At 39.2% G+C, this 24,517-nt stretch overlaps 1 protein-coding gene across 2 annotated transcripts; it reads right to left on the reverse strand.

Moving 5' to 3' along the window:
- Positions 1-262: 262 nt before the first annotated feature.
- MFAP5 (microfibril associated protein 5) lies at positions 263-15,729 on the reverse strand. 2 transcript variants are annotated; one of them, XM_081310379.1, is made up of 10 exons: positions 15,525-15,722; positions 14,762-14,821; positions 13,737-13,772; positions 9,179-9,214; positions 8,527-8,559; positions 7,867-7,902; positions 4,516-4,545; positions 3,348-3,435; positions 2,507-2,580; positions 263-806 (listed from the first exon to the last, which is right to left on the reverse strand). In XM_081310379.1, exons 2-10 carry the CDS (start codon positions 14,817-14,819, stop codon positions 694-696), a joined length of 504 nt encoding a protein of 167 aa, XP_081166505.1. In that variant the 5' UTR covers positions 14,820-14,821; positions 15,525-15,722; the 3' UTR covers positions 263-693. The 2 variants fall into 2 exon arrangements, with proteins under 2 accessions (XP_081166505.1, XP_081166506.1); XM_081310380.1 differs by lacking the exon at positions 7,867-7,902 and having other exon boundaries at positions 15,525-15,729.
- Positions 15,730-24,517: the final 8,788 nt, after the last annotated feature.

Genomic DNA, 24,517 nt, shown 5'->3' on the forward strand with positions numbered 1-24,517 from the left:
ATCCAGGCAAAATAGTAAAAATGAGTAAAGAGGAATATGTAAATGATAATGAGGTCTTGGAAGGAAAATAAGTGAAGTTCTATGGTTAGCCAAAGTAGACAAAGATGGCTCCTTCTACCCTAAGGTCTATTTCCAACAGATCTAATAATTGAGATTATTAACATACAGGCTGGGCCTGGAGCTTAATGGTAAAGCACTTGCCCAGTATTTGAGAGGCCCTGGGTTCGATAGCCAGCATTACACACACATGCACATACAGACAGAGATTATTATTACTATTTATTTTATTTTTTGCAGTTCTGGGAATCAAACTCGAGACCTTGGGCATGCTAAGCAAGCTCTGCCACTGAGCTACATCCCCAGTCCTGCCAAATAGATCATTAACCTAAAGTTTATTCTTTCCAGAATTGTATACAGAATGTTTGAATATAAGTCATGTTTATCTACTATGCCTATGATATTGGGAAGCAACAAAACTGCAATAATATAGGTATTGTGTTTTAAGTACTGAAAAATGAGATAAATGTTATCAGTCTTGGTCAAAAATTAGGGAGTAGGGGCAAAAGCTGGATATTGCAAAGGGACAGGTTTAAGAAATTCTCATGTCTATGGGTTAGCTGACAGTGGTGTAGAAGATGAAATTCCCCCTTCCTCTCACCCACACATCCTTTCTTCTTTCTTCTTCCTTGATGATCACAGACCATTGAGTCTCTGCAAATTCACATCTTCACAGGGAGGAAGTCGGAAGTAGTTGGAGCGACGGAGTCGCCTTGGGGGCAGACCTGCCATCTGACGGCAAAGTTCATCTAGAGGAGAAGCAGAGGGTGAGAGGAGAATTCTGGAAGATAACAAGGGCTCTTGTTTTAAGGGAAAGAAAAGGCTGTGCAATGAGATGTAGTAAAAAATGTTGAAGAGAAAAAGACCTGGTGGGTTGAAGCTTCAGCTCTGCCACTTACTGGTTATTTATCACTTACTAGAAAGTTCCTTAACTTATGAACCTCAGTATTCTTTTTGTAAAATGAGCATGAAAATACCTATCTTAAAGGCTTGTGTTAAAATGAAATAAGGTATGCAAAGTACCCAGCACTCCAGTAAATGTTAGTTTCCTTTATATACCCAGCTCCCAATTCTAGTCATGGATCGAGTAAGTAGGAAAATGAGGTCCAATCATTCATTCCACTTTTAGATGTTTACTATGTGCAAATAGCTAACTTTAGTTACTCCCCTGAGATACTTGAAAGTGCCTAGAGTCCCAAATACTCATCCTCAATCTCAAGGTGCTTCCCTTGCAGGTGGCTTGCACAAAGCCATTGGGGGCAAGCAGCAAGTTTCCTTCAGCGAAGTTAACTACAGCTCTTACTCAAGAACTCAGTGCAGAGCAGGCTGCTGAGTCAGAAGTGCTGTGTCTGTGGTGTTGTCACCAACCACAGCCATCATTTGGGGCTGTCCATGGGGAAGGTGAGAAGTATGTTTACTCTCACCAAGCATGGTCTAAAACCACACATTTAGGACCCTTGTAAAATTGTTTTTATAACATCTTTCTGCCTTTCTCTACTTCTTAAAATTCTCGATAAGCAATGTAAATGGTTCCTGGAATTGGTGAACTGTTTATAAGATAGCCAATTTCTTAATGTTCCTTTTTCTGGGGGGTACTAGGGATTGGACACAGTGATGCTTAACCACTGAACCACACCTCCAGTCCTTTCTTTCTTTCTTTATTTATTTATTTATATTTTTTGGTGCCAGGGATTGAACTCAGGGGCATTTGAACTCAGGAGCACTTGACCACTGAGCCACATCACCAGTCCTATTTTGTATTTTATTTAGAGACAAGGTCTGAGTTGCTTAGCACCTTGCTTTTTGATGAAGCTGGCTTTGAACTCATAATTCTTCTGTCTCAGCCTTCCAAGACGCTGGGATTACAGGCAAGTGCCACCACTTCCAGCCCTTTTTATTTTTTGAGACAGGCTTTCACTAAGTTGCTGAGACTGGCTTTGAACTTTTGATCCTCCTGCCTCAGCCTCCCCAGCTGCTGGAATCACAGATATGCACCATCACGCTATCTGTTTTATATGCCCTATCCAAACCTCACTGTCTCCACATCAGTGTATGTGTATGTGTGTATGTGTGTTTTCCTTAAAGAGCTATGAACTTGGCCATTGACTAGATGAGTATATTATCTGTGATTGCTGAATTGGCCCTTTCGCTGGAACCCCAGCAGTTGACCTTTAAAACAGAGCTTTAAAAAACTGTCTATATAAAAGAAACTGGGGGGACTGCCATTTAGATGGGAAAGGATCTAGAGGTACTTTTGTAGGTCTGTATTTGTATTAAGTACACTGCTTTACTTAGATTGTTTATTTGGGGAACTTCTATTAGGGGCTGATAAAAGCTAAAGCCTAGGGCCAGAGTCCTCCTCCAAACCAATCCTTGGATCTTGGATCATGATTCTACTTACCTCTCTCATAATCATTTGTCCCCATTAAACATCCAGATGTCAACTTACCTTTCATAACTTCATGTTCCTTACAAACAAGACGGGAGCAGATCTCATTGTTGATGATGTACATACGTCGTAAACTGCAGCATCCAGTATCATGGTCAAGGAAAGAGATAGAAAAAAGTCTTGAGGGGAAGAACTAACTTTGGTCTAGGCTGCTCTTCAGCTCTGTAGTTCCCACTTTCCCCTATCTAGCCTCCCCCATCTACATTTCCTTAGGTATTTCAGATGACTATTTTTTTTTTTACCCCTCAGAAGAATGCAGGTAATGGAATGATATTAATTTTCTTTCTTTCCTTCCGACTTTACTTTTCTTTCCCGTACTGGGAATTGAATCCAGGGGTACTCCAACACTGAGCTACATCCCCACTTCTTTTTAATTTTTACTTTGAGACAGGGTCTGGCTAAGTTGCCAGACCTGAACTTGGAATGATCCTGATCCAGCCTCCCCAGTAGCTGTGATTACAGGCACCACCACTGCAACAGGATAATTCCTCTTCCTACTGACACTTTCCACCTAGCTCCTTTCCATTTTCTACCTTCATATCTAAGTCTTTTGCTTTAGCATCTTTCAATCAGGTAATAAATCCAACATGCCAGTGTTTCCTTTATGACCCTCTTTTTCTTCAGCTTTCACCTTCACTTATCTTCTAACATCTATTAGGCCTGTCCTTGTATACCTCAACCCAGGAGTACAGCCAACTCCTTCAGGAATAGCGAGAAGAGTTATGCTAAGAACACCTGCCCCATCAAATGATGCAATTCCTTAGTGAGTACTTATTAAATAGTTACTGACACAAAAAGACTACCATGGAAGCTGCTGTCTGGGCATTCTGGGTTCCTTTACCTGGTGAAGCAGACCTGATGAACGCATTGCTTGACTGGTCGATGGACAGAGTAGAGTCTTGTACAAGCAAATTTCTCATCCCGGCACTCTGAAGAGATCCAACACACACAAAAAATAGGGAGGTCCAAATAGAAGTAGTATAAATGAAGGATTAAAGAGCTGAGGAAGAATATAGAATAGGGAAAAAATACAGAGTAGTTTCTATAGAGGATCATTATAAATCGGGGGCTGTCCATCCAACTTACCAAAAGCAGAGCAAAAGGAAACTGACTAAAATGAAATTTAGGTGCTTCCCTACCTCAAAGAAGAGGTGGATAAAATAATTTCTGAGAACTACTCTAAGAAAAAATGTCTTTTTCTAGCCCTCTAATTTAATAAGTGGTCCATACAAAAATAGAGAAATAAAATCCTCTAAGGGAAAGTTTTTATAAAAAGAAGACTTTTTAGGATTATCTATGTAGCAATATGAAATATTAAACTGAAATGTTGATGATCTCATTCTGAAGAATGAGAATTCTTAATTCAAGAATTAAAGTCATTATATCTCTGTTCTAGCTGATTTCAACCCTAGTTGTAGAAGAGACTTATCAAGAAATTAGGGAAAGCGCTTTTCTTTTTTGCACTACTGGGGCTCAAACCCAGGGCTTCATGCTAGGCAAGTGCTCTACCACTGAGTTACGTGCCCCCCCTTTTTTAACATTTTTAAAAATTTTAGACAAGATCTCCCTAAATTTCCAAGGCTGGCCTTAAACTGTGATCCTCCTACTCTGCCTCCCAAGTCCCTGGGATTTTAGGCAAGCACAGCTAGGCCCACCTACGGAAAGCAATTTTAACCATGATGTCTATGGTAAATTGACAAATTGATTTTATTTCCCAATGCATTAATCACCAAATAAAGTCCAAAGGTAATGTACAGAAAGAGTGGTTTTGGGACCATTCAACAGCAGTCTCTTCTTTGTGACTTTTAGGACAGGAATCCATTTTGAAAATAAGTACATAAAAGCTGAGTTAATAAGGGGGGGGGAGTGAAGAGCACGAAACATATTCTTTGAGGAAGAATTGGAATTAAGCAAGTACTTGTACTCTCCGAAAAACAAGAAAGAAAGGAATCCATAGAAAGAAAAAGAGCTTCAGAAAAAAATAAAAAATATGCAAGAAATGATCATACCTGTGGTGGTATTTTTATCACTGGGCGAGGCTGGAAGGCAGAAACTTTATTTAGTTATTACCATTTCTAGAAGTCAGGACTTCTGTAACTGTCATGCTGCCTCTCTTGGAACCCACTTGGAATACTCATAAATAGGGAACAAATGAGTTAATAAATATTTTTTCCCTCCCTGGTACTGGGTTTGGAACCCAGGGGCACTCTACCACTGAGCTACATATCCTGCACTTTTAAAATTGCTCTTTGAGGGTATATAGCTCAGTTGGTAGAGTGCTGACCTTGCATGCATAAGGCCCTGGGTTTGATCCCCAACACCACAAACAAACAAACAAATTATACTTTGAGACAGGGTGTGGCTGAATTGCCCAGCATGGCCTCCAACTTGAGATTCTCCTGCTTAATCCTTCCACTATTGGGATCACAGGTGTGTGCCACCTCATCCACAACTCTTAGCAACTTCTGAAAGAAAACCCCTATTGGGCTGCTTTGATCCACATGATGGAAGAGATTTAGGAAATAAATTGAAATTATGCCTTTCCCCTTTCTTTTCTGGAGAGTTGAGAATTTCATTTTATTTATATATATATATATATTTTCACACACACACACATACACACACACACATATATATACGCTATATATGTGTGTGTATATGTATATATATGTATATATATATGTGTGTGTGTGTGTGTATATATATATATATAATTTTTTAAATGGAGGAATGTTCACTATGTTGAATAGGCTGGCCTCAAACCCCTGAGGTTAAGGGATCCTTCTGCCTCGGTTTCCCCATTGGCTAGAACTATATCTAGAGATAAGAGACAAATTTTGTAGGAGCGCAAGGCAAAGAGCCATATCCCCAGAAGTGCTTTAACCTAGAGCTAAGGAGAAAACATATTATCCTATAGAAGCTCCTCCTCACTCTTAGGTCTATTTTCTATAGATTAAAGACATTATCATGGATTCTTTGATAAAAGCTGTTTGGATAAAAAAAAAATAGCAAAGGTTGTATTTATAGCCAAACCTGCCCTGGTGCAAGCTTGATACAGGCTAGTTTTCAGAATGGACAACAGGTCAAGGACTTAGATGTGGTTGAGGGGATATACTATTCAGGGAGCTTTTGGGGAAAAAATGTCTTTTTTTTTTCCCCCTTTGGTACCAGGGATTGAACCCAGGGGTGCTTAACCACTGAGCCACATCCCCACCCTTTTTACTTTTTATTTTGAGACAGGGTCTTGATAAATTATTTAGGGACTAGCTAAATTGCTGAGGCTGTCCTGGAACTTGTGATACTCCTGTCTCAGTCCCCTGAGTGCTGAGATTACAGGCATGCACCACCATGTATCCTTTCTATTTAACTCTCCCAAAGACTTTTCCCACAGGGCGTGATGGCCCAGGCCTATAATCCCAGAGATATAGGAGGCTAAGGCAGGAGACTGCAAGTTCTGGGATAGCCTTAGCAATTTAGTGAGACCTTGTCTCCAAAAATAAAAATGGGATGTAGCTCAGTAGTAAAGTGCCCCTGGATTCAATCCTTACTACTAAAAAAAAAAAAAAAAAAAAAAAAAAAAAAAAAAAAAAAAAAAAAAAAATCAGAGAGAGAGATTGACTAGGATGTGTGATAGCTGATATCATTTACCCCAAGGTTAAAGCAGGTCTGTGCTAATAATTTCAAACCCTGTTTCTAGCCCAGATTTCACTCTTAAACCCCAAATCTACAGATTCAATTACCATTTTATGGAAGTGTTACTGAATTTTTTAGGATTCTTCAAATTCAACATATCTTAAACTCACTTATTATCTTTTCCTTCTCCAATTTGAGTTGTTTTCCACCAATCACTCAATAACCACATTTAGAAAACTGAACATCATTTTAACCATCCTCTTTTCCAGAATGGGGATGTAGCTTAATGGTGGAAGTTTTGCTTACTCTCCAAGACCAAAAAGGAAAAAACAAACAAACAAATAAAAACAACTATCTTCTATCTCCTTTTCTTACTACCTACCACTTGTTCCTTGCCCCTCATCATTTAAAAAACTCAGTTTCCACCCGCCCTGTGGTGTCCCACACCCGTAATCCCAGCTTTTTAGGAAGCTAAAAAGGACAATCACAAATTCAAGTCCACCTGGACAATTTAGTGAGCCTCCCTTCTCAAAATAAAAAATAAAAAGGGATGAGGATTTAGCTCAGTGGTAGAGCACCCTGGGCTCAATCGCCAGTGTGGCAAACAAATAAACAAAAACCCTCAGTTTCCCTCATGTACTAAACTCTACTGTGTTTTTCTTTTCTCAGTCTCTTTTTTCCTAGGGATTGAACCCAGGATCTCATGTGCTAGGCAAGTCATCCACCACTAAGCGACACCCACAGCTCTGGTGTTTTTGTGTTTTTTGTTTGTTTTTGAGAGAGGATCTTGCTGTGTTGCCCAGGTTGGCCTCCAATTCCTGTGATCAAACAATGCTCCAGCTTCATTTTTTTTTTAAGGAGGCGTGGTGGGGAGTAAAGAGGATTGACCCCAGGGATGCTCTATACAGAGCTACAAGCCCAGCCCTTTTTATTTTGGGATAATGTCTCATTAATGAGTCTGACCTTGAACTTGTGATCTTCTTGCCTCAGACTCCAAAGTCTCCTACATAACATGCCACTGCAGCTAGCCTGCCTCAATCTTCTGAAGAGCTAGGAACGAACCCTGGCAGCACCACACCTGATTTAAAGTCCATTTTGTTTTCACATCTTAGAACATGTTGTTGGTACCCCTCATTGGAAGGACACCTCCTTGACTGTTTTATCTTGTTCCAATTCTTCTTTCAAGGTTTAGTTCAAGCCAGATGTGATGCCATATACCTCTAATTCAGCAGTTAGGTAGGCTGAGGCAGGAGGATCATTAGTTCAAAGCCAGCCTCAGGTATTTAGGGAGGCCCTAAGTGACTTTGCAAGATTCTGTCTCAAAATAAAATATAAAAAGGCCTGGGAATGTGGATCAGTGATTAAATGCCCCTGGGTTCAATCCCTGGTACCAAAAAGAAAAAAGGGGGGGGGGTGTGTTTCAAGGATTCCTTCTAGAAAACTTCATTTATCCTCCCAAAAGTTTGTTTCTATATTTGCCTCTTGTCTCACTTAGCCTTGGAAACTTTGAGAGAAAGATCACATCTTGGTACTTTGTATAGCCAACAGCAGTTTCTGCTCATTATGGGTTCAAAATGTCATTAATTTAAATTGGCATAATGGAAGAACATGCTACATATGCTATCATCTATTTAGGATCCTTCAGCAGCTGCACTGCCTCCCATAATGGGCTCTAGGGAAAATCCAGAATGGCCCTCACGGCCCTGGGATCCCAGATCTGAACTCACCCAGTTCATCTGTGGAAGGCTCCATATCAGCCAGAACTGAAAAGGCACAAAACAGCAGGTGTGAGGAGGGCTTTGAAATGCAAGGGGTAAGGGAGAGTAGGAAAAAGAAGAACAGAGGGCAAGGTCTGCTGCCTTTGTGTATGATGTCCAAGGGAATAGAATTTATAAAGTTAATTGGGAATATCTTTTGAAGAATATTGCTCCTGTTGAGATTATATTAATTTTTGAATGCTTGTATTATTATCTAAGCCTTATTTAGCTATTAGTTCACTTTGTTCCACTTTTTAAAGGACTATTGACCTCTCTTATCCCATGGTCACTGAACAACACTCCCACAACCCCTTTATTTAGAGCTTAAAATGTAGCATTAATTCAAGAATTCAAGATCCATTCAAGATCTGGAATATTTTTAACAACATCATGAATCAGAGTTTTCTTTCTCTTCTTCTTCTTTTGGTACTGGGGACTGGACCCAGGTGCTTTACCACAAAGCAGCATCCCCAGTCTTTTTTGTTGTTGTTGTTAAGGGTCTAAGTTGGTAAGGCTGATCTCAAACTTTCGATCCTCCTGCCTCAGCCTCCTCAGTAGCTAGGATTACAGGCATGTGGGATTACACTCCTGGCAGATCATGCCTTTTTTAAGAACTTCAGTGAAACTTACCAGTTTCATCTGTTGAAGGTTCATTCACCAGATCTGCAAAGGTACAAAACAGGGAATGAAAAATGCAAGTGAAAAAAGTATCTACCAGAAGCAGGATAAAGGGGATGATTATCTAAAAGGTGATGAGAATGATAAAAATGAGGGCATGTGGACTCTTGGGTAAAGAAAGAAATGGAAGAGGAAATAAGACTGAATATTTTTACTGCAATGGTGGCTTCTAAGATAGGCAAGAGCCAGGCACAATGGTGTATACCTGTAATCCCAGCAGCTTGAGAGGCTGAGGCAGGAGAATTGTGAGAGGCTGAGGCGGGATGATTGTGAGTTCAAAAGCCAGCCTCAGCAACAGTGAGGAGCTAAGCAACTCAACTCAGTGAGACCCTGTCTCTACATAAAATACAAAATAGGGCTGGGGCTAGGGGCTCAATGGATGAGTGCCCTTGGGTTCAATCTGGGCACCAAAAAAAAAAAAAAAAAAAGACAAGAGAGCTCTGGTCTGGGTGAGCACACAGTGCCCATCAAGTTTTTTGTTTGTTTTTGTTTTTGTTTGTTTGTTTTTTGGTCAGACATTATCCTCAACCCTTGTATTCCCAATATGATAGCAAGAAAGTTACAAAAAAAAAAAAAACAAAAACAGTGGGGGTGGATAGCTTACTGGGATCTTCTGTGAATGTTTCTGGAGTCACATCATCTGAAAGAAAATCAGAAAACATTTTTTGAGCACTCTATGGCCCCCTCTACACTTGCACTTCCAATAAATGACATTATCAAGCACAACACCAGTACATGGTTAAGTATCCCCTAAATTGTTTTTCTTTATCTGCCTATAATAATTACAATGGATTGATGATCTCTTTGCTAATCACAAATTCTACCACTAAGCTATACCTCCAGCCCAACATTTATAATTTTGATATGAATTTGCTGATAATGCTATTATACAGAGTGCCTACAAAAGGTGGTAGTGATGATTTTCTGATGCTCAGAAATGAGAGAGGGGGTGGGGGATGCCAATGTTAGTAGACAACTCTTTGCATTTGATCATCGGAAAATTAAAGGCAGGAAAAGAGGAAATAAAAATGGTCCAGATCTTTGGGTGGATTCTATTAGGAAATACTGAGAAAACTATATCTGGGATTTTAAATAATAGTGCTTTTAAAAACAAATTGTCTTTTCTATTATTCTTATTATTTAGTGTTGTAGATTGAACATAGAGCCTTGTACATGCTAAATACATATTTTACCTCTGAACTATGTTCTTAGCCTACTGTCTTTACATTAAAAGCAAAAAACAAAAAAAACATCAACCAAAAAAGCAGTTCTAATGTTTCATTTTTTTTAAAAGATCTTTTTTTATATGGACACAATATCTTTATTTATTTTCATGTGGTGCTGAGGATCAAACCCAGTGCCTCACATGTGCAAGGCAATGTTCATTTGTCTCATTTTTAAATTAACTTTCTTCTTCCTTTTTTTCTGGGAATAAATCCAAAGATGTTCTACCACTGAGCAACAGCCCTTTTTACTTTTTATTTTGAGACAGAAGATCTCGCCAAGTTGCAGAGGCTGGCCTCACCTGAACTTTCCATCTTTCTGCTTCCGTCTCCTGAGTAGCTAGGATTATAAGCATGGACCACCATGCCCAATTTAAGATTTTCATTGATTATTATTCATGCTAGACAAGGGCTCTACCACTGAACCATACCCCAAGCCCAACATTTTGCTTTTTTTTAGATGTCAATGGACCTTTATTTCTTATTTATATGTGGTGATGGGATTCAAACCCAGTGCTTCATACATGCTAGGCAAGCACTCTACCACTGAGCCCCAATCCAGCCCTTTGCTTTGTTTTTAAATGTGTATATTTGTATTAAGTGTACAAATGATGTGTTTTTTATACATTTATTTATTTATTTATTATGTGGTGCTGAAGATGGAACTCAGTGCCTCACATGAGCTGGATAAGTGCTCTACCACTGAGCCCCAACCCCAGCCCCACAATGTTTTTGATATATATTCACAAAGTGAAATAATACTACAGTCAAGCAAATTAATTATGTCTATATTCTTACATAGTTACTGTGTAGGTGTGTATGTGGTGGGGAGAGAGAGGGAGAAAAGAGCATCTAAAATCTGCCATCTTGGCAAATAACTTTTTTTTTTTTAAAGCAGATACCACATTTTTTATACCTTTATTTTATTTAGCCATTTTTACGTCGTGCCGAGGATCAAACCCAATGCCTAGAACATGCTAGACAAGCGCTCTACCGCTGCTCTGAGCCACAATCCCAGCCCTTGGCAAATAACTTTTAAATACTGTATTTAGCAAATGTTCCATCTGGAATTGTTTGAATAGTTCATAGTCATAATCTATTCTTTCCACTAGAGGTCAGCAAATTCACAAAGTTTGCTTTGACTTTTTAATTTATTTTATTTTATTTATTTATTTTTTTTGGTACTGGGGATTGCACCCAGGGAAGATTTCCCATTGACCTACATCCCCAGTTCTTTTTATTTTCTTATTTTAAGACCAGAGTCTCACAAAGTTGCCCAGGCTGGCCTTGAATTTGCAATCCTCCTGTCTCAGGCTTGGGAGTTTCTAGGATTATAGGCATACACCACCGTATCCAGAAGAATCAATGTTTTTTTGTTGTTGTTGTTGTTGGTTGTTTGTTTTAATAACTACGTCAGAGTTATTGATAATTGTAAGGAGGAAAAATACAAATAAAGCATTTCGTAAGCATTTCTTCTGGTTATCTCATTCTTTTTTTCTGTAAACTTCAGATAAAACAGATAGAAATTCATCCGATCTGATAAGCATCTTTTTTGTGCCTGTTGCTAAGTATTGAACAGGATCTCTCATAAGCTAGGCAAGCACTCTATCCCTGAGCTACACCCTCAGCCCTGAGCCTTGTTAACATTCAGAAAAAGCTTTCTTCTTTCAGAACAAATTTTGATAAAAGGAATCCATGTCTGTTCCAATATCACAGGATTTTTTCTTTTCTTTTTTTCGTCTTGGTACTAGGGATTTATCCCAGAGGCTCTCTACCACAGAGCTCCATCCCCAGTCCTTTTTATTTTTTATTTTGAGACAGGGTCTTGCTAAATTGCTGAGACTAGACTGTCCTCAAACTTGCATCCTCCTGCCTCAACCTATCCAGTTTCTTGGATTATATGTATGCACCACTGGACCCAGCTATCACAGGACATTTGAAATATTATCACTAACCCACATCATTCTAGAGATTATGAGAGGCAGATGGAGCCTCTCAAAGGTGGAGCCCAGTTTCAACCCACTTTCTCCCTTTCTCCAGAGGCTTCTCCACATTCCAGTCCAGACACACACATAGGTAGAGTGAAGCCACCGGACGGAAGAGTTTAAGAGCATGGTCTGTCCTTTGGTTTTCAGGGCAGAGTACTGCTTTTCTGTATATATTGCAGTTAAACCAACTTTTTCATGAGCTACCACTGTGAAATCCTTACTCTAGGTTTCATGAAGTTCTCTGAAAATGAATCCTTAGAAATTTTCATCATAACTTATACTTTTTATGTTAAAAAAGAATCCTAAAGTCATAAGACAGGACTGGTCCTTACCACCCTAGAGAAGTCGACTCAGAGTTTTAATTTTACTAGTGCTATCTCATTCAAAAACTTAGCAACTCAGAGATTTTTACCAATGACAGGAAAAAAGTTTATTTCTATATTTTTATCTTCAGTACCAGGACTTTCAGCAAGAAATATATATTATACGGGCCCTGTATACAAAAATGTAAACCTGAAACAACTTTTGTAAAATAATGCTTTACTCTTACAAAACACAAATAATAAATTCTGATACATTTAGTTTACCTTAAGTTGTTAAAAAAAATACCAGTTGTGACCCACTAAATTGATTTTATGACTTATTGGTAGACTATATATTTCAGTGTTCTATTCTCTAGCCCTCATGGGCTGGGAAAGATAAGGTGATAAATTATAATCATGTCAAAAGCTCTGAGGCAGGGTGGAGTTTCCTTAATCAGATTGAAGGAAGAGTCCTTTAGGAACCAAAACTTTTGAGTCCTGTCCAGTTGTGCCACATTTTCACCATAGAACTGCAAAGATTTCTTGCCCTGTTTTTGCATTTTAGTTTTTCCACTATTATGTGGATAGAATAATGCTTTCTGGGGGCTGTGGGTGTAGCTCAGTGATAGAATGCTCATGTAGCAGGCTCAAGGCCCTGATTCAATTCCCAGTGCCACATAAATAAATAAATATCCTTCCCAAATCACAAACAAACAAACAAAAAATAACAAACAAAAATATAGACCTAGGGATGTAGGTCAGTGCTAGAGCACTTGTCTAGCATGTATAAGGACCTGGGTTCAATCCCCAGCTCTGGAAAATAAAAAAGAGAATGTTTTCTTGCTGGACCTGGTGTCACAGAACTGTAATCCTAGTGACTCAGGAGGCTAAGGCAGGAGGATTGAGTTCAAGATCAGCCTCAGCAATTTCATGAGGCCCTAAGCAATTTAGTGAGATCCTGTCTTAAAATAAAAAATTAATCGTTAAGTTCCAGGCCAGCCTCAGCAATTTAGCAAGACCCTGTTTCAAAAAATAAAATTAAATAAATAAATAATAAAAAGGGCTGGGATGTAGCTCAATGGTAAAGCACCCTGGATTCAACCCTCAGAGCAAAAAATAAAATAAAATAAATAATAATAATAATGTTTTCCACAAGGATTGAAGGGTAATGAGTATTTTCTTGAGTTAGATAAGAGATCTGTAGAGGAAAGTGGAAAGGAAAGAGAAGAGATGGGCATAGAAAAGTTATTGGGAAAGATGTTTCAGTAGTGGAAAAAAAAGAAGGTTTTTATGAATAAGATTATAAGATTGTGGAAGCTGGTGAATTAGATCCTGTTTCTTATGCCTTGGCAATGTATTTTTCCCCCCCAGGACAGATTCTTTTTTTTTTTTTTTCCCCCTGGTACTGGGGATTGAACCCAGGGGTTCTTAACCACTTAGCCACATACCCAGCCCTTTTATTTTTTATTTTGAGACAAGGTCTCACTGACTTGCTTAGGACCTCGCTAAATTGCTGAGGCTGACTTTGACCTTGCAATCCTCCTGCCTCAGTCTCCTGAGCTGCTGGGATTACACCAGATTCTTTAACTGTTCATCTATATTATCCTGATAAAAACCCCAATATAGCCCATATTCAAGGCTTCACCTACCTCCTCGTTGACCATCGACCCCCAGAGTTATCCATTCTGCAGGAAGGAAGAAGAAAGGAGATATGAATGACTCCCACTGTATGCCCCATAAGGCTTTCATGAAGTGAATCAGAACACGATGTAGAAATGGTTGAGTATGATCTTTAATTTATTCCCATAAGCTCAACACAAAATTGCTCAGACTACTAGTGCTATGCACAAAACTGATAGAAATAGAAACAATCTAGAAAGGCAAGTTCCTGAGAAAATGCCCTGAATCAGAATGTTCTCTTTTCTTCATGCCCAGCCAGGAAGGGTTCTTTTGCACAAGGGGGTCCAGCAGCCTTTCTAGCCCCACAGCCTTCCATTGGCACCCTATTGAACAAGGAAGAAAAATTACTTTCTCAGTCTCTATCTGGTAGAATAAGGGGGAAAAAATAGAATGGTATTTCTTTAAAGTCCAGGGTTACTTTTTGTGACGAATCATTTAGCTAGATTCTGCGAAAATCTGTGAAGATCGTTTTTTCTTTTGAGTGTAGGTGTCTGTTTCTTGCATGCATATGAATATATTTATATAACTGTTCATGCAGATGTTAGGTATCGGTGTATACATTCCCACCAGTTTTCTTCAGGATTTAAATCTTGTTCATTTTCTTATTATATATTCTCTATACGTTTGTGTATATATTGGTATATTAGCTTCTTTTTCTTCAGGTGTTTGTTTACTTGTGTATTTGTGTGTGACTCCCTTTTATTGGTAATAAGCAAGTGTGTGCATCATAATTTCACCCTAGTTTCCTAGGTTCAGGCTATCTTTTCCCAGTGGAAGGTCATCTCTGGTCACATTCCTGCCCTGTCTAATTTGACACAAAACCTGTTGTTTCCTTCTCTTTAATTTAAAGCAGTTCTAGAACTCAATGTCAGGCACGTCTCCCCTCGATCCCCTTTAATCTTGGCCCATTCCACCTTTTAACACACAGCTCCTCATATAGATAGAGCTAGGAAGCTGACATTTTGGGGACAGAAGAATAAAAATAGGGACTCACCAGATGTGATGATGAGTGCAGTGAGAAACAGCAGCGCTTTGGGGCCAAAGAGCAGCATATCTGGTGGGGTAGTGGGAAGAGTAGAGAGGGTGATGCTCAGGGACACACTGACATTTTGCCCCAGGAAAAGGTACCCCAGTAGCTGGTTTCTTGTCTTCCCAGGAACTTTCTTGGTTTCTGTTTAACTCAAACCCTTTCTCTCTTTTATTATTATCTTTCACACAACATTTATTTCTCCCTCAAATCTGATCTGTTCTTTGGTAATTTACTATTAGTCCCTCTTACTACTCTTTTCTACCAAATTAGCAGAATTTCTTCTTCTTTTTTTTTTTAAGACTAAGTCTCACTACGTTGCCCAGTCTGGCCTCAAACTCCTGGGCTTGAGCACTCCTCCTGCTTCAGCTTCCCAAGTAACTAGATTTGTAGATGCTGGGACACTGCATCCAATTTTCAGAGGAATTTTTGTACTCTAAATAGTCCATTCTTTGCCAAACCCCATGGCCTTTTTCACCCCTAATATCTAAGCTTCTTTTTGTATATCTCTGTCTTCTTTGTGTCATCTGCTCATCCTGGTTACTCCTCTTTTTGGAATTCCATGATAATTTGGGAGTCTGCTCGATTCTAAGTTCAGCAGCATTCCCCACTTCCCCTCTACAGCCTTTCAGTACACACACACACACACACACACACACACACACGCATACACACACAATGCACACACAATCCCTCTGTCTATACAGAGTTTTATAGTGGAACAACTCACTGTCTATGGTGCTCCGCTCTCTGCTGTCTCCACCGAGTCCTTTGGCGGCTGTGTCTCTGTCCTCCCACTGTTCTACTTTGGCTGGAGAGTAAGATGAACAGAGCCACGCCCTGGGAAGGACTTCAGATTTGGCCTAGTCTGAAACAATGAGATGAGGGAGAGGGAAAAGGAGCGAGAGAAAGCCAGGCTAGAGGCCCAGAATGCAGTGTTACAATAAGGCTGGAATGAGAAGGGAGAAGGGAATTTGTAGTCACTCACACCCTCATTCCAAAGGTTATGACCACACTGGTGAGAGATCTTGCTGCTCCCTAGAAGAGTTGGCCCACACTCATGTATGCCTCTTCCATCCGCTTATTTTCCCTCTTACTGTCTGGCCCAATCTTCCTTTACTCTGTGGGTTCCTTTTTACCTTAATAGTCCCCTCTCATTCTTGGGGTGTTTTATTGCACATTAGCAGACTTTATTTCTGTGTCTCTTTCTTCCATATTTGAATCATTCCTCCATTCCTCTCTTTTTTCTTTTTGGTACTGGGGATTGAACCCAGAAGCCCCCCACCACTGAGTCACATCCTCAACCTTTATTATTTTACTTTGAGACAGAGGCTCTCTAAGGTCCTGAGGCTGGCTTCAAACTTGTGATCCTCCTACCTCAGTCTCCCAAATTACTGGAATTATAAGTGTGCACCACAACACTCAACTCTATTCTTTTTTATTTGTTTTATATGTTTTTCTTTTTGTGTGTTTGTGTGTGTTTGTGTATATGTATGTGTGTGTGTCTTTTTAATATTCATCTCTTCAGCACTTTCCTTTGTATCTCTGTACTTCTTTTTCTTCTTTGCCTCTTTCTTGACTCACACATACAGGCTCTTGTTTTTCCCTTTGGGGTTATCCTATTTATTCTCACATCCAAGCAAACACAGACACCACGTGAGGTTTGTCCAGGAGAAAGTCTGGCTATCTTGGAGTTATAAAAAGTTGAAGCATTCAGAACTGTCCAAATCCTTTTCAAATGTGGAGGAGCTCCATGAGAGGAGCCAGTCTTATTTTGTCTTTGACTTTGTTTAGACTTGTGCTAAGAATCTTGGTTTCTGAAATTTGAAAAACAAAATGCCTTAAGAAGCCTAAAGAAAATTGGGAGTCAAGTTCATTCTACTTATTTTCTATCAGTATTTTTTCTCAGATCATATAATATGCTGACAACATTCTCTCTGATCCAGGAATCTTAAAAAGATTTTGTATTTGCTCTCCTTCATAAACATTTCCACATTGGAAGAAGTGGACTTGAGTTACAGAAACTTAAGGTTGTGGAATGTTTGGCTTTATATGCAATAGAAATATCCTCAATTTCAAGTCACCTGCTAGCTCCTTTAGTGTATGTTATATAGCACCCTGATAAGATAAATTACACTGTAGATAGAGATCAAATAGTACAAATAAATTACAGACTAGAATTAAAAAAAATGATGGAAAGAAGAAAGGAAGGTAGGTGCTTGGTTAGAAAGGAGGAAGGAGGTAGAGAAAGCAATGAAAATAGTCAGAAATAAGCAAATTGCACTCCATAAGCACCTCTGGTCCCTCTGAGGGAGGTGTAAGTGTTGCATCTCTGAGATACATGGATTCTGGTCAGTTCCCAGAACAAAAACGAGTACAAAACCCAACTCTTGGGCTGGGTTCATGGCTCAGTGGTAGAGCACCAGACTAGAATGTGCAAGGCCCTGGATTCAATCCTCAGCACTACATAAATATAAATAAATAAAATAAAAGTATTGTGTCCAACTACAACCAAAAAGTAAATATTAAAATAACAAACAAACAACAACACAACAAAAAAAAGAAAACCCAGCTCTTCCTGATCAGCTTGACCCAGAACTTGCCCTTCTTCCATCTGGTCCATAGTGAGGGGGCAGAGGCTAGAAAACAGATGTGATTATAGTTTGAAGAGAGGGAGAGAAAAGGTTGAGGTAGGGGGTGTGAGGGGGGGAAAAAAAGCGGATGCAAAGCAGAGCTAAGACGACATAGACTAGAGAGCCTAGAGCAACAATCATGTTTTCCATAAAGCTTAGACAGATGGGGAAACTGAACTCAGGCCAATCGTTTGGCAGGGAGAGCAATGACCTCAATGTGCTGGCCTAGCTAGAGACTATGGTTTAGGAAAGCCTCCCCAGGCAGTAGGAGGGGACCATCTCCTGGGGTCTTAGGAGGAAGTCTGAAAGCTAGGGCAGTGAAAATGAGAACAGAATGTTCAGAGCAAGGCCAAAGAAAAGGGATGAGGGAGGAAAGCAGCACCTTGGAAGGCAGGGAGACACAGAAAATCAGAACAGCTATATGTTTGGGGGCTTCATTGACTTCATTGACTTCCAAGAATCCAGTTTGTTGCCAGACACAGTGGTACACATCTGTAATCCCAGGGTAATCCCAGGGACTCTGGAGGCTGAGGCAGGAGGATTCTAGATTCAAGGCCAGCCTGGGCAATTTAGCAAGACCCTGTCTAGAACTAAAAATAAAAAGGGCTGGGATGTAGCTCAGTGTGTAAGATCCTGCGTTCAATCTTCAGTACTGCCACACACAAAAAAAAAAAAAATAAATAAATAAAAATAAAAAAATAAAAAAATCCCAGGTTGGGATACGCAGTGGCACACATCTGTAATACCAGTGACTCAGAAGGATCTCAACTTCCAGATGAGCCTCAGCAACTTAGTGAGACTCTGTCTCTCAAAATTAAAAATAAAAAAAAAAATAGAAAGGGCTGGGGATGTTGCTCAGTGGTTAAATGCCCTTGGGTTCAATCCCCGGATGACTCCAATCTAAAAACAAACAAACAACAACAACAAAAAAAAATCCAGTTTGTTCAGGGTAATTTAGTTTGGTTAATTTCTTCCTGGTCACTGTGAAGGTGTTCCCTTTTTTCTAACACAATGCCCCATTTGTTTTCGAAGTCCAAGCTTGGATGTTCAAGCTCATAAGAGCTTCAGATTTACTTATGTCAGGGTGATCTGGTCAGCTCTGTTGTATTACACCATCAGCTTATCATTTAATTACATCAAGTCAAAGTCAATGGCCAGAAATGAGAAAATGCCATCTAGAGATATAAGCCTATAATTTTCGGAGGCTCTCTATGACTTGGGATGAACTCCTTGGGCAATAGTCCATATTCCCATTCCACATAGGCTACATCTTCTGTGTGAAGAGAACACATTTCCAGTAAAAGAAAAGCCCTCTGTGGAACTGACTGGCAGGTGTAGAAGTGACTTAATAAAGGCAATCTATGGTAATGCATTCCGCTGTTGTGTATTTAAAAAAAAAAAATCAATAAAACTTAAAAAATAAATAAATAAAAATAAAGGCAATTTATGTTTGAGTTAACCAGAAAACTTTTTTTTTTTTAAAGTTCTGTGGAAAATGGGTAAAATGCAAAGAAAAACAAGGGAAACAGAGATGGGAGACAGCAGGCTGGCTTTATTCATCTGTTTATTAGCCTATAAAGAATACACCCATTAGCTGAAGGCCTCTGGGCAAATGTACAGAAACATTACTACACTCCAATCCAACTAAATTAAATCCAGGGGCTAACACACACACAAAAAATTCCCATAAAAGGAAGGAAAAATACGAGAGGAGGGTTGTATGAGGTGGGGGAGGAGTAGAGGGAGCAGTATGTGTAGAGAGATGAAGCAAAGAATTAGTAACAGCCAAATGCAAAATAAGGACTTAGATGCCAGTAGGCATATGTTCTCAGAAAACCAGGGCTAGGGAAAATTTGTTTCTCCCTCAAAATCCAGCCTAGATGTTATCTCCTCCCCAAAACCTTTCCTGATTCCCCTGTTCCTAAAGAGTTAATCATTCCCTCTACTGAGTCCTTTGTTTATTTTTATAATCTCAGGATCATCTTTATTAAACTCTTTTACATATCTTTAATCTCTATTCATATGCAAGTTCCTTGATGGCAGAGTTTAAGTCTTACCCATTACCAGCTGACATAATGGTTAACATATGAGAACTAAAATATAGTCACTGGAATTGAGTGGAGATGAAGACTTGAAACAGTAACTTTCCATTTCTGAAGTATAAACATTCAAAAACTTAGTTAAATAGAAAGGGGGTAGAGGATAAAGTTTTAGTAAAGTAAGCAATTTGAGAGTACACAGGGAACTGTTGCAAGTGGAACGAGTAAGCAGTGTATTAAAGTGATCTGAAGGTAATAGAGCAAAAGAAAATAGGTACAAGGTATGGTGGATCACACCTTTAATCTCAGCAACTTAGTGAGACCCTGTCTCGGCATAAAATTTTAAAAGAGCTATAGATGTAGTTCTGTGGTAGAGGAATTGCCTGGCACATTCCAGGCTCCACTGGACTGGGATTATCATTTTGCTTTGTATAAATTTTCTGATGGCACTGCTGGTCAATCTTGCACTATTACATCCATTCTTACTTGACTGTGCAAATGTAAAATGTTTGATCTAGATTCAGGATTCTGTTACAGTTCCTGAAACAGAACCATCAGCAGCAACAACAAAAACTTTAAAAGCTCTGATAAGACTGGCTATAGACAAAATAGGACAAATATTAGAAATTAATTTAAGAAAGGGAAGTCCCTATCTTTTCATCTCCACTCCACACCCTGCCCCCAAGAAAAACCAGATAGAGAAACTAGAATTTGAAAATAATAAATAATAAATTTGAAAAAAATCCCAGGAAAGTTCAGTGTACCTAAAACTATTAATAAATAATAATAGGTAATATAGTTATATCAGCCCATTTATATAACAAATATATACTATATGTGCTAGGCAGCCTCCAAGATGGCCCCCAGTGTTCCCTGTTTTCATTCTCTCCCCTTTGTGAAATACTCTCATTGATAGTGGACTGGATTTGGGGACTACTGGCAAACAGAATACAGCAGAAGTGATAGGATGTCACTTCTAAGGTTAGGTTACACAAAGACTCTGGCTTCTGTCTTTGGTGCTCTCCCTCTCTTGCTTGCTTGTTTGCTCTGAACAAAACTTGTTGCCGGGCAGTGAGCCACTTTAGAGAGATGCCTACATGGCCAGGAACTGAGGTCTCTAGCCAGCAGTTAGGAACCTCAGGCCTGCCAAAAGCCATGAGTAAACTTGGAAGTGAATCTACTGTCAGTTGGTTGGGCCTTGAGATGTCTGCAACCCCAGCCAACACCTTGATTACAGCCTTTGTGAGATACCCTGAGCCACAAGTATGGTATAGGCTGTGCTTGGATTCATAATAACATACATTTGGGGAAAATAAATTATTGTTGCTTTAAGGTGCTAAATTTTTAAAATTTGTTATATATGACAGCAGAATGCTTTACAATTCATATTACACATGTAGAACACAAGTTTTTATATCTCTGGCTATATACAAAGTATATTCACAACATTTGTGTCTTCATAATGTACTTAGGGTAATGATACCTATCTCATTCCACCATCTTTTTTACCCCCATGTCCCCTCCCTTCCCCTCTCACCCCTTTGCCCTATCTAGAGTTCATCTGATCCTCCCATGCTCCCATACTGAATCTAATCCTTCCCCTCCCAACCCCATAATAAATCAGCCTCTTTGTATCAGAGAAAACATCCGGCATTTGGTTTTTTGGGATTGGCTAACTTCACTTAGCATTATATATTCGCCAGCTCCATCCATTTACCTGCAAATGCCATGATTTTATTCTCTTTTATTGCTGAGTAATATCCCATTGTGTATATATACCACATTTTCTTTAAAGATGCTGAGAATAAGATGCTAAATTTTGAGGTGAATAATTAGTATATAAATGTCTATATAATAGATAAAATGCACATTGTAGTTATACAATACTGTACAATATGTATTTTGAAACTATATGAAAGTATACAAATTTGCATATTTAAAACTATAGTATTGGGCTGGGGATGTGGCTCAAGCGGTAAGTCACTCGCCTAGCATGCATGCGGTCCTGGTTCAATCCTCAGCACCACATACAAACAAAGATGTTGTGTCTGCAAAAAACTAAAAAATAAATATTAAAAATTAAAAAAAATAAAACTATAGTATCAATAAAAATATTAATATGAAATACTATAAGCTGGGTGCAGTGGCACATGCCTATAATCCCAGCTACCAGGGATGCTGAGGCAGGAGGATCACTTAAGCCCAGGATTTTGAGGCCAGACTAGGCAACAAGACAAATAAATAAAAGAAAAACAAATATCTAGGGCAGAGATTATGGCTCAGAGGTAGAGTGCTCGCCTAGGACATGTGAGGCTCTGGGTTTGATCCTCAGCATCACATAAAAATGAATAAATAAAATAAAGTCACTGTGTCCATCTACAACTAAAGAAAAATACTTTCAAAAATAGCTAACAAATATGAAATACTATATATTAGTTATTATAATATATTAGCTATTAATCAAACTAGTTAGTTATAATAACTAAAAAGTTTGGGTTTTTTGTTTGTGGTGCTGGGGACTGAACCCAGGGCCTTGTGCTTGCAAGGCAAACACTCTACCAACTCTATACCCCAGCCCAGTGGTTTGTTTTGTTTGTTTCACAGTGCTGGGATTAAACCCAAAGCCTCATACCTGCTATGTAAATGATTTGCCACTGAGCTACACACCCAACCCTAATAATACCCAGTGTTTATGGAACATTTACAGTATACTTAGCTATGCTACCTAAAAACTAAGTATGATTATACCATACAAATTATATTTTTCTTTTTTGCCAGGCACAGTGGCACATGCCTGTAATCCCAGAGACTCTGGAGGCTAAGAGAGGAAGATCACTGGTTTAGAGCCAATCCTCAGCAATAGCGAGGCACTAAGCAACTCGGTAAGACTCTGTCTTTAAATAAAATACAAAATAGGACTGGGGATGTGGCTCAGTGGTTGAGTGCCCCTGAGTTCAATCTCCAGTACCCTCCACCCCGCAAAAAATTACATGCTTCTTTCTAAAGTTAGTACCTTCTTTGGAAAGCAGAGAGAAAAGGAAGGAAAGAAATTCAAAGAAAGGAGAGATAAGGGAGAAGTGACAGACAAAAAGGAAGAAGGGGAAAAGGAAAAAAAGGGGAAAAAAGAGGGAGAAAAAAGGAAAAAAGAGAGAGAGGGAGAAAAAGAATGTGAGCTAAGGATGCAGCTTAGTGGTAGAGCAGTTGTCTTGCAGGCAGGCATGAGACCTGGGGCTCAAACCCTAGCACCATTTAAAAAATAAAGAAAAGTATTTTAAAAGAAAGAAAGAAAGAATGGAAGGAAACATTTATTCTGGAGCTTAGTTTCAGTTATATCTTGGAGTGACTTTCCTAATGATGACTACAAATAATTAAATGCCTTTATTCGTTTAGCAAATGTAGAGAACTTTTTATGCTGTTATAAGTATTTGAAATATGCAGAAATAAAACAACATTTATTTTGCCTTTGTATTGCTTACATTTTCTAAGGAAGACTATGGAAATTATTTTGTTTTCTTCTCCTCCTCCTCCTCCTCCTCCTCCTCCTCCTCCTCCTTCTTTTTGTGGAAGACTGCAACTCCAGTGCCTTGGCATTGATAAATTTCCACAGACAGAATGATGGATTAGATGTTTAATAAGGGTTGGGACTGAATCCCATCATGGGGAAATTGGAATTTGTTTGTTGTTTTATGTGGTCTCCTGTATCTTTCTATTTTCTGGCATGATTGAAGGCAACTGGTAGAGATATCCTGAGAATAGTGATGGGCAGAATACAATGCTGCTCTTTCAAACACTACTGACTGTCTATCATGAATCTTTTTTTTTTTTTTTAAAGAGAGAGTGAGAGAGAGGGGGACAGAGAGAGAGAAAGAGAGAGAATTTTAATATTTATTTATTTTTTTCTTAGTTCTCGGCGGACACAACATCTTTGTTGGTATGTGGTGCTGAGGATCGAACCCGGGCCGCACGCATGCCAGGCGAGCGCGCTACCGCTTGAGCCACATCCCCAGCCCCTATCATGAATCTTTGATCTCTTTCTACTTGAAGGTCCTTCTCTCCACTTCCCTTAAAAGTGCTATTTAATAAATTATACTCAATTCATTGATTTAAAACAACATTTTTGTTTGTTTAGTTTTTGTTTTTTGTACTAGGGATTGAACCCAAAAGCACTTTACAACTGAGACTATCCCCAGACCTTTTTATTTTTATTTTGAGACAGGGGCTCACTAAGTTGCTGAGGGCTTTGCTAAATTGTTGGGGCTGGCCTGGAACTTGCAATCCTCCTGCCTCAGCCTCCTGAATCACTGAGATTACAGGCATGAGCCACAGCACCTGGTGTAAAACAACAATTCATTATTGTCCACAGTTTTGTGTGGAGGAGACATGGTGTTGGCGGAGCTGCAGGGATGACTAAAAGATACCAGATGGCTACATTCAAATGGCTAATTGGTGCTGGTGACCAATAGGGATCTCCATGGGGCTTGTGGGCGGAAGCCTTGGTTCTCTTCCTTGTAGTATCTCCATGTGACTCACTTAGGCTTCTGACAACATAACATGTCCTTGGTTTGAGGGAAGCACTCAAGGAGCATATAAAGAAATTACAGATCTCTCTTTTTTTTTTTTTTTTTTTTAAGAGAGAGTGAGAGAGGAGAGAGAATTTTTTTTTTTAATATTTATTTTTTAGTTCTCAGCGGACACAACATCTTTGTTGGTATGTGGTGCTGAGGATCGAACCCGGGCCGCACGCATGCCAGTCGAACGCACTACGGCTTGAGCCACATCCCCAGCCCAATTACAGATCTCTTAAGGGTCAACCTCAGTTCTGTGGGCCAAAATAATTTACAAGGTCAATTCCAATTTAAGAGGAGGAAAAGTAGATTCTACCTCTTTTTTCTTTTGCTTTCTTTGTCATATTTATTTATTTATTTATTTAGACAGTACTGGGAATCAAACTCAGGGCCTTACACATGCCAGGCAAGCATTCGACCACTAAGCCACATCCCCAGCCCTCTCTGTGGTTTTTAGGCTCTGCCTCTTAATTGGAGGAAAGGCCA

The sequence above is a fragment of the Spermophilus citellus genome (assembly GCF_964194105.1).
Source record: "Spermophilus citellus genome assembly, chromosome: 10".
Lineage (NCBI taxonomy): Eukaryota > Metazoa > Chordata > Mammalia > Rodentia > Sciuridae > Spermophilus > Spermophilus citellus.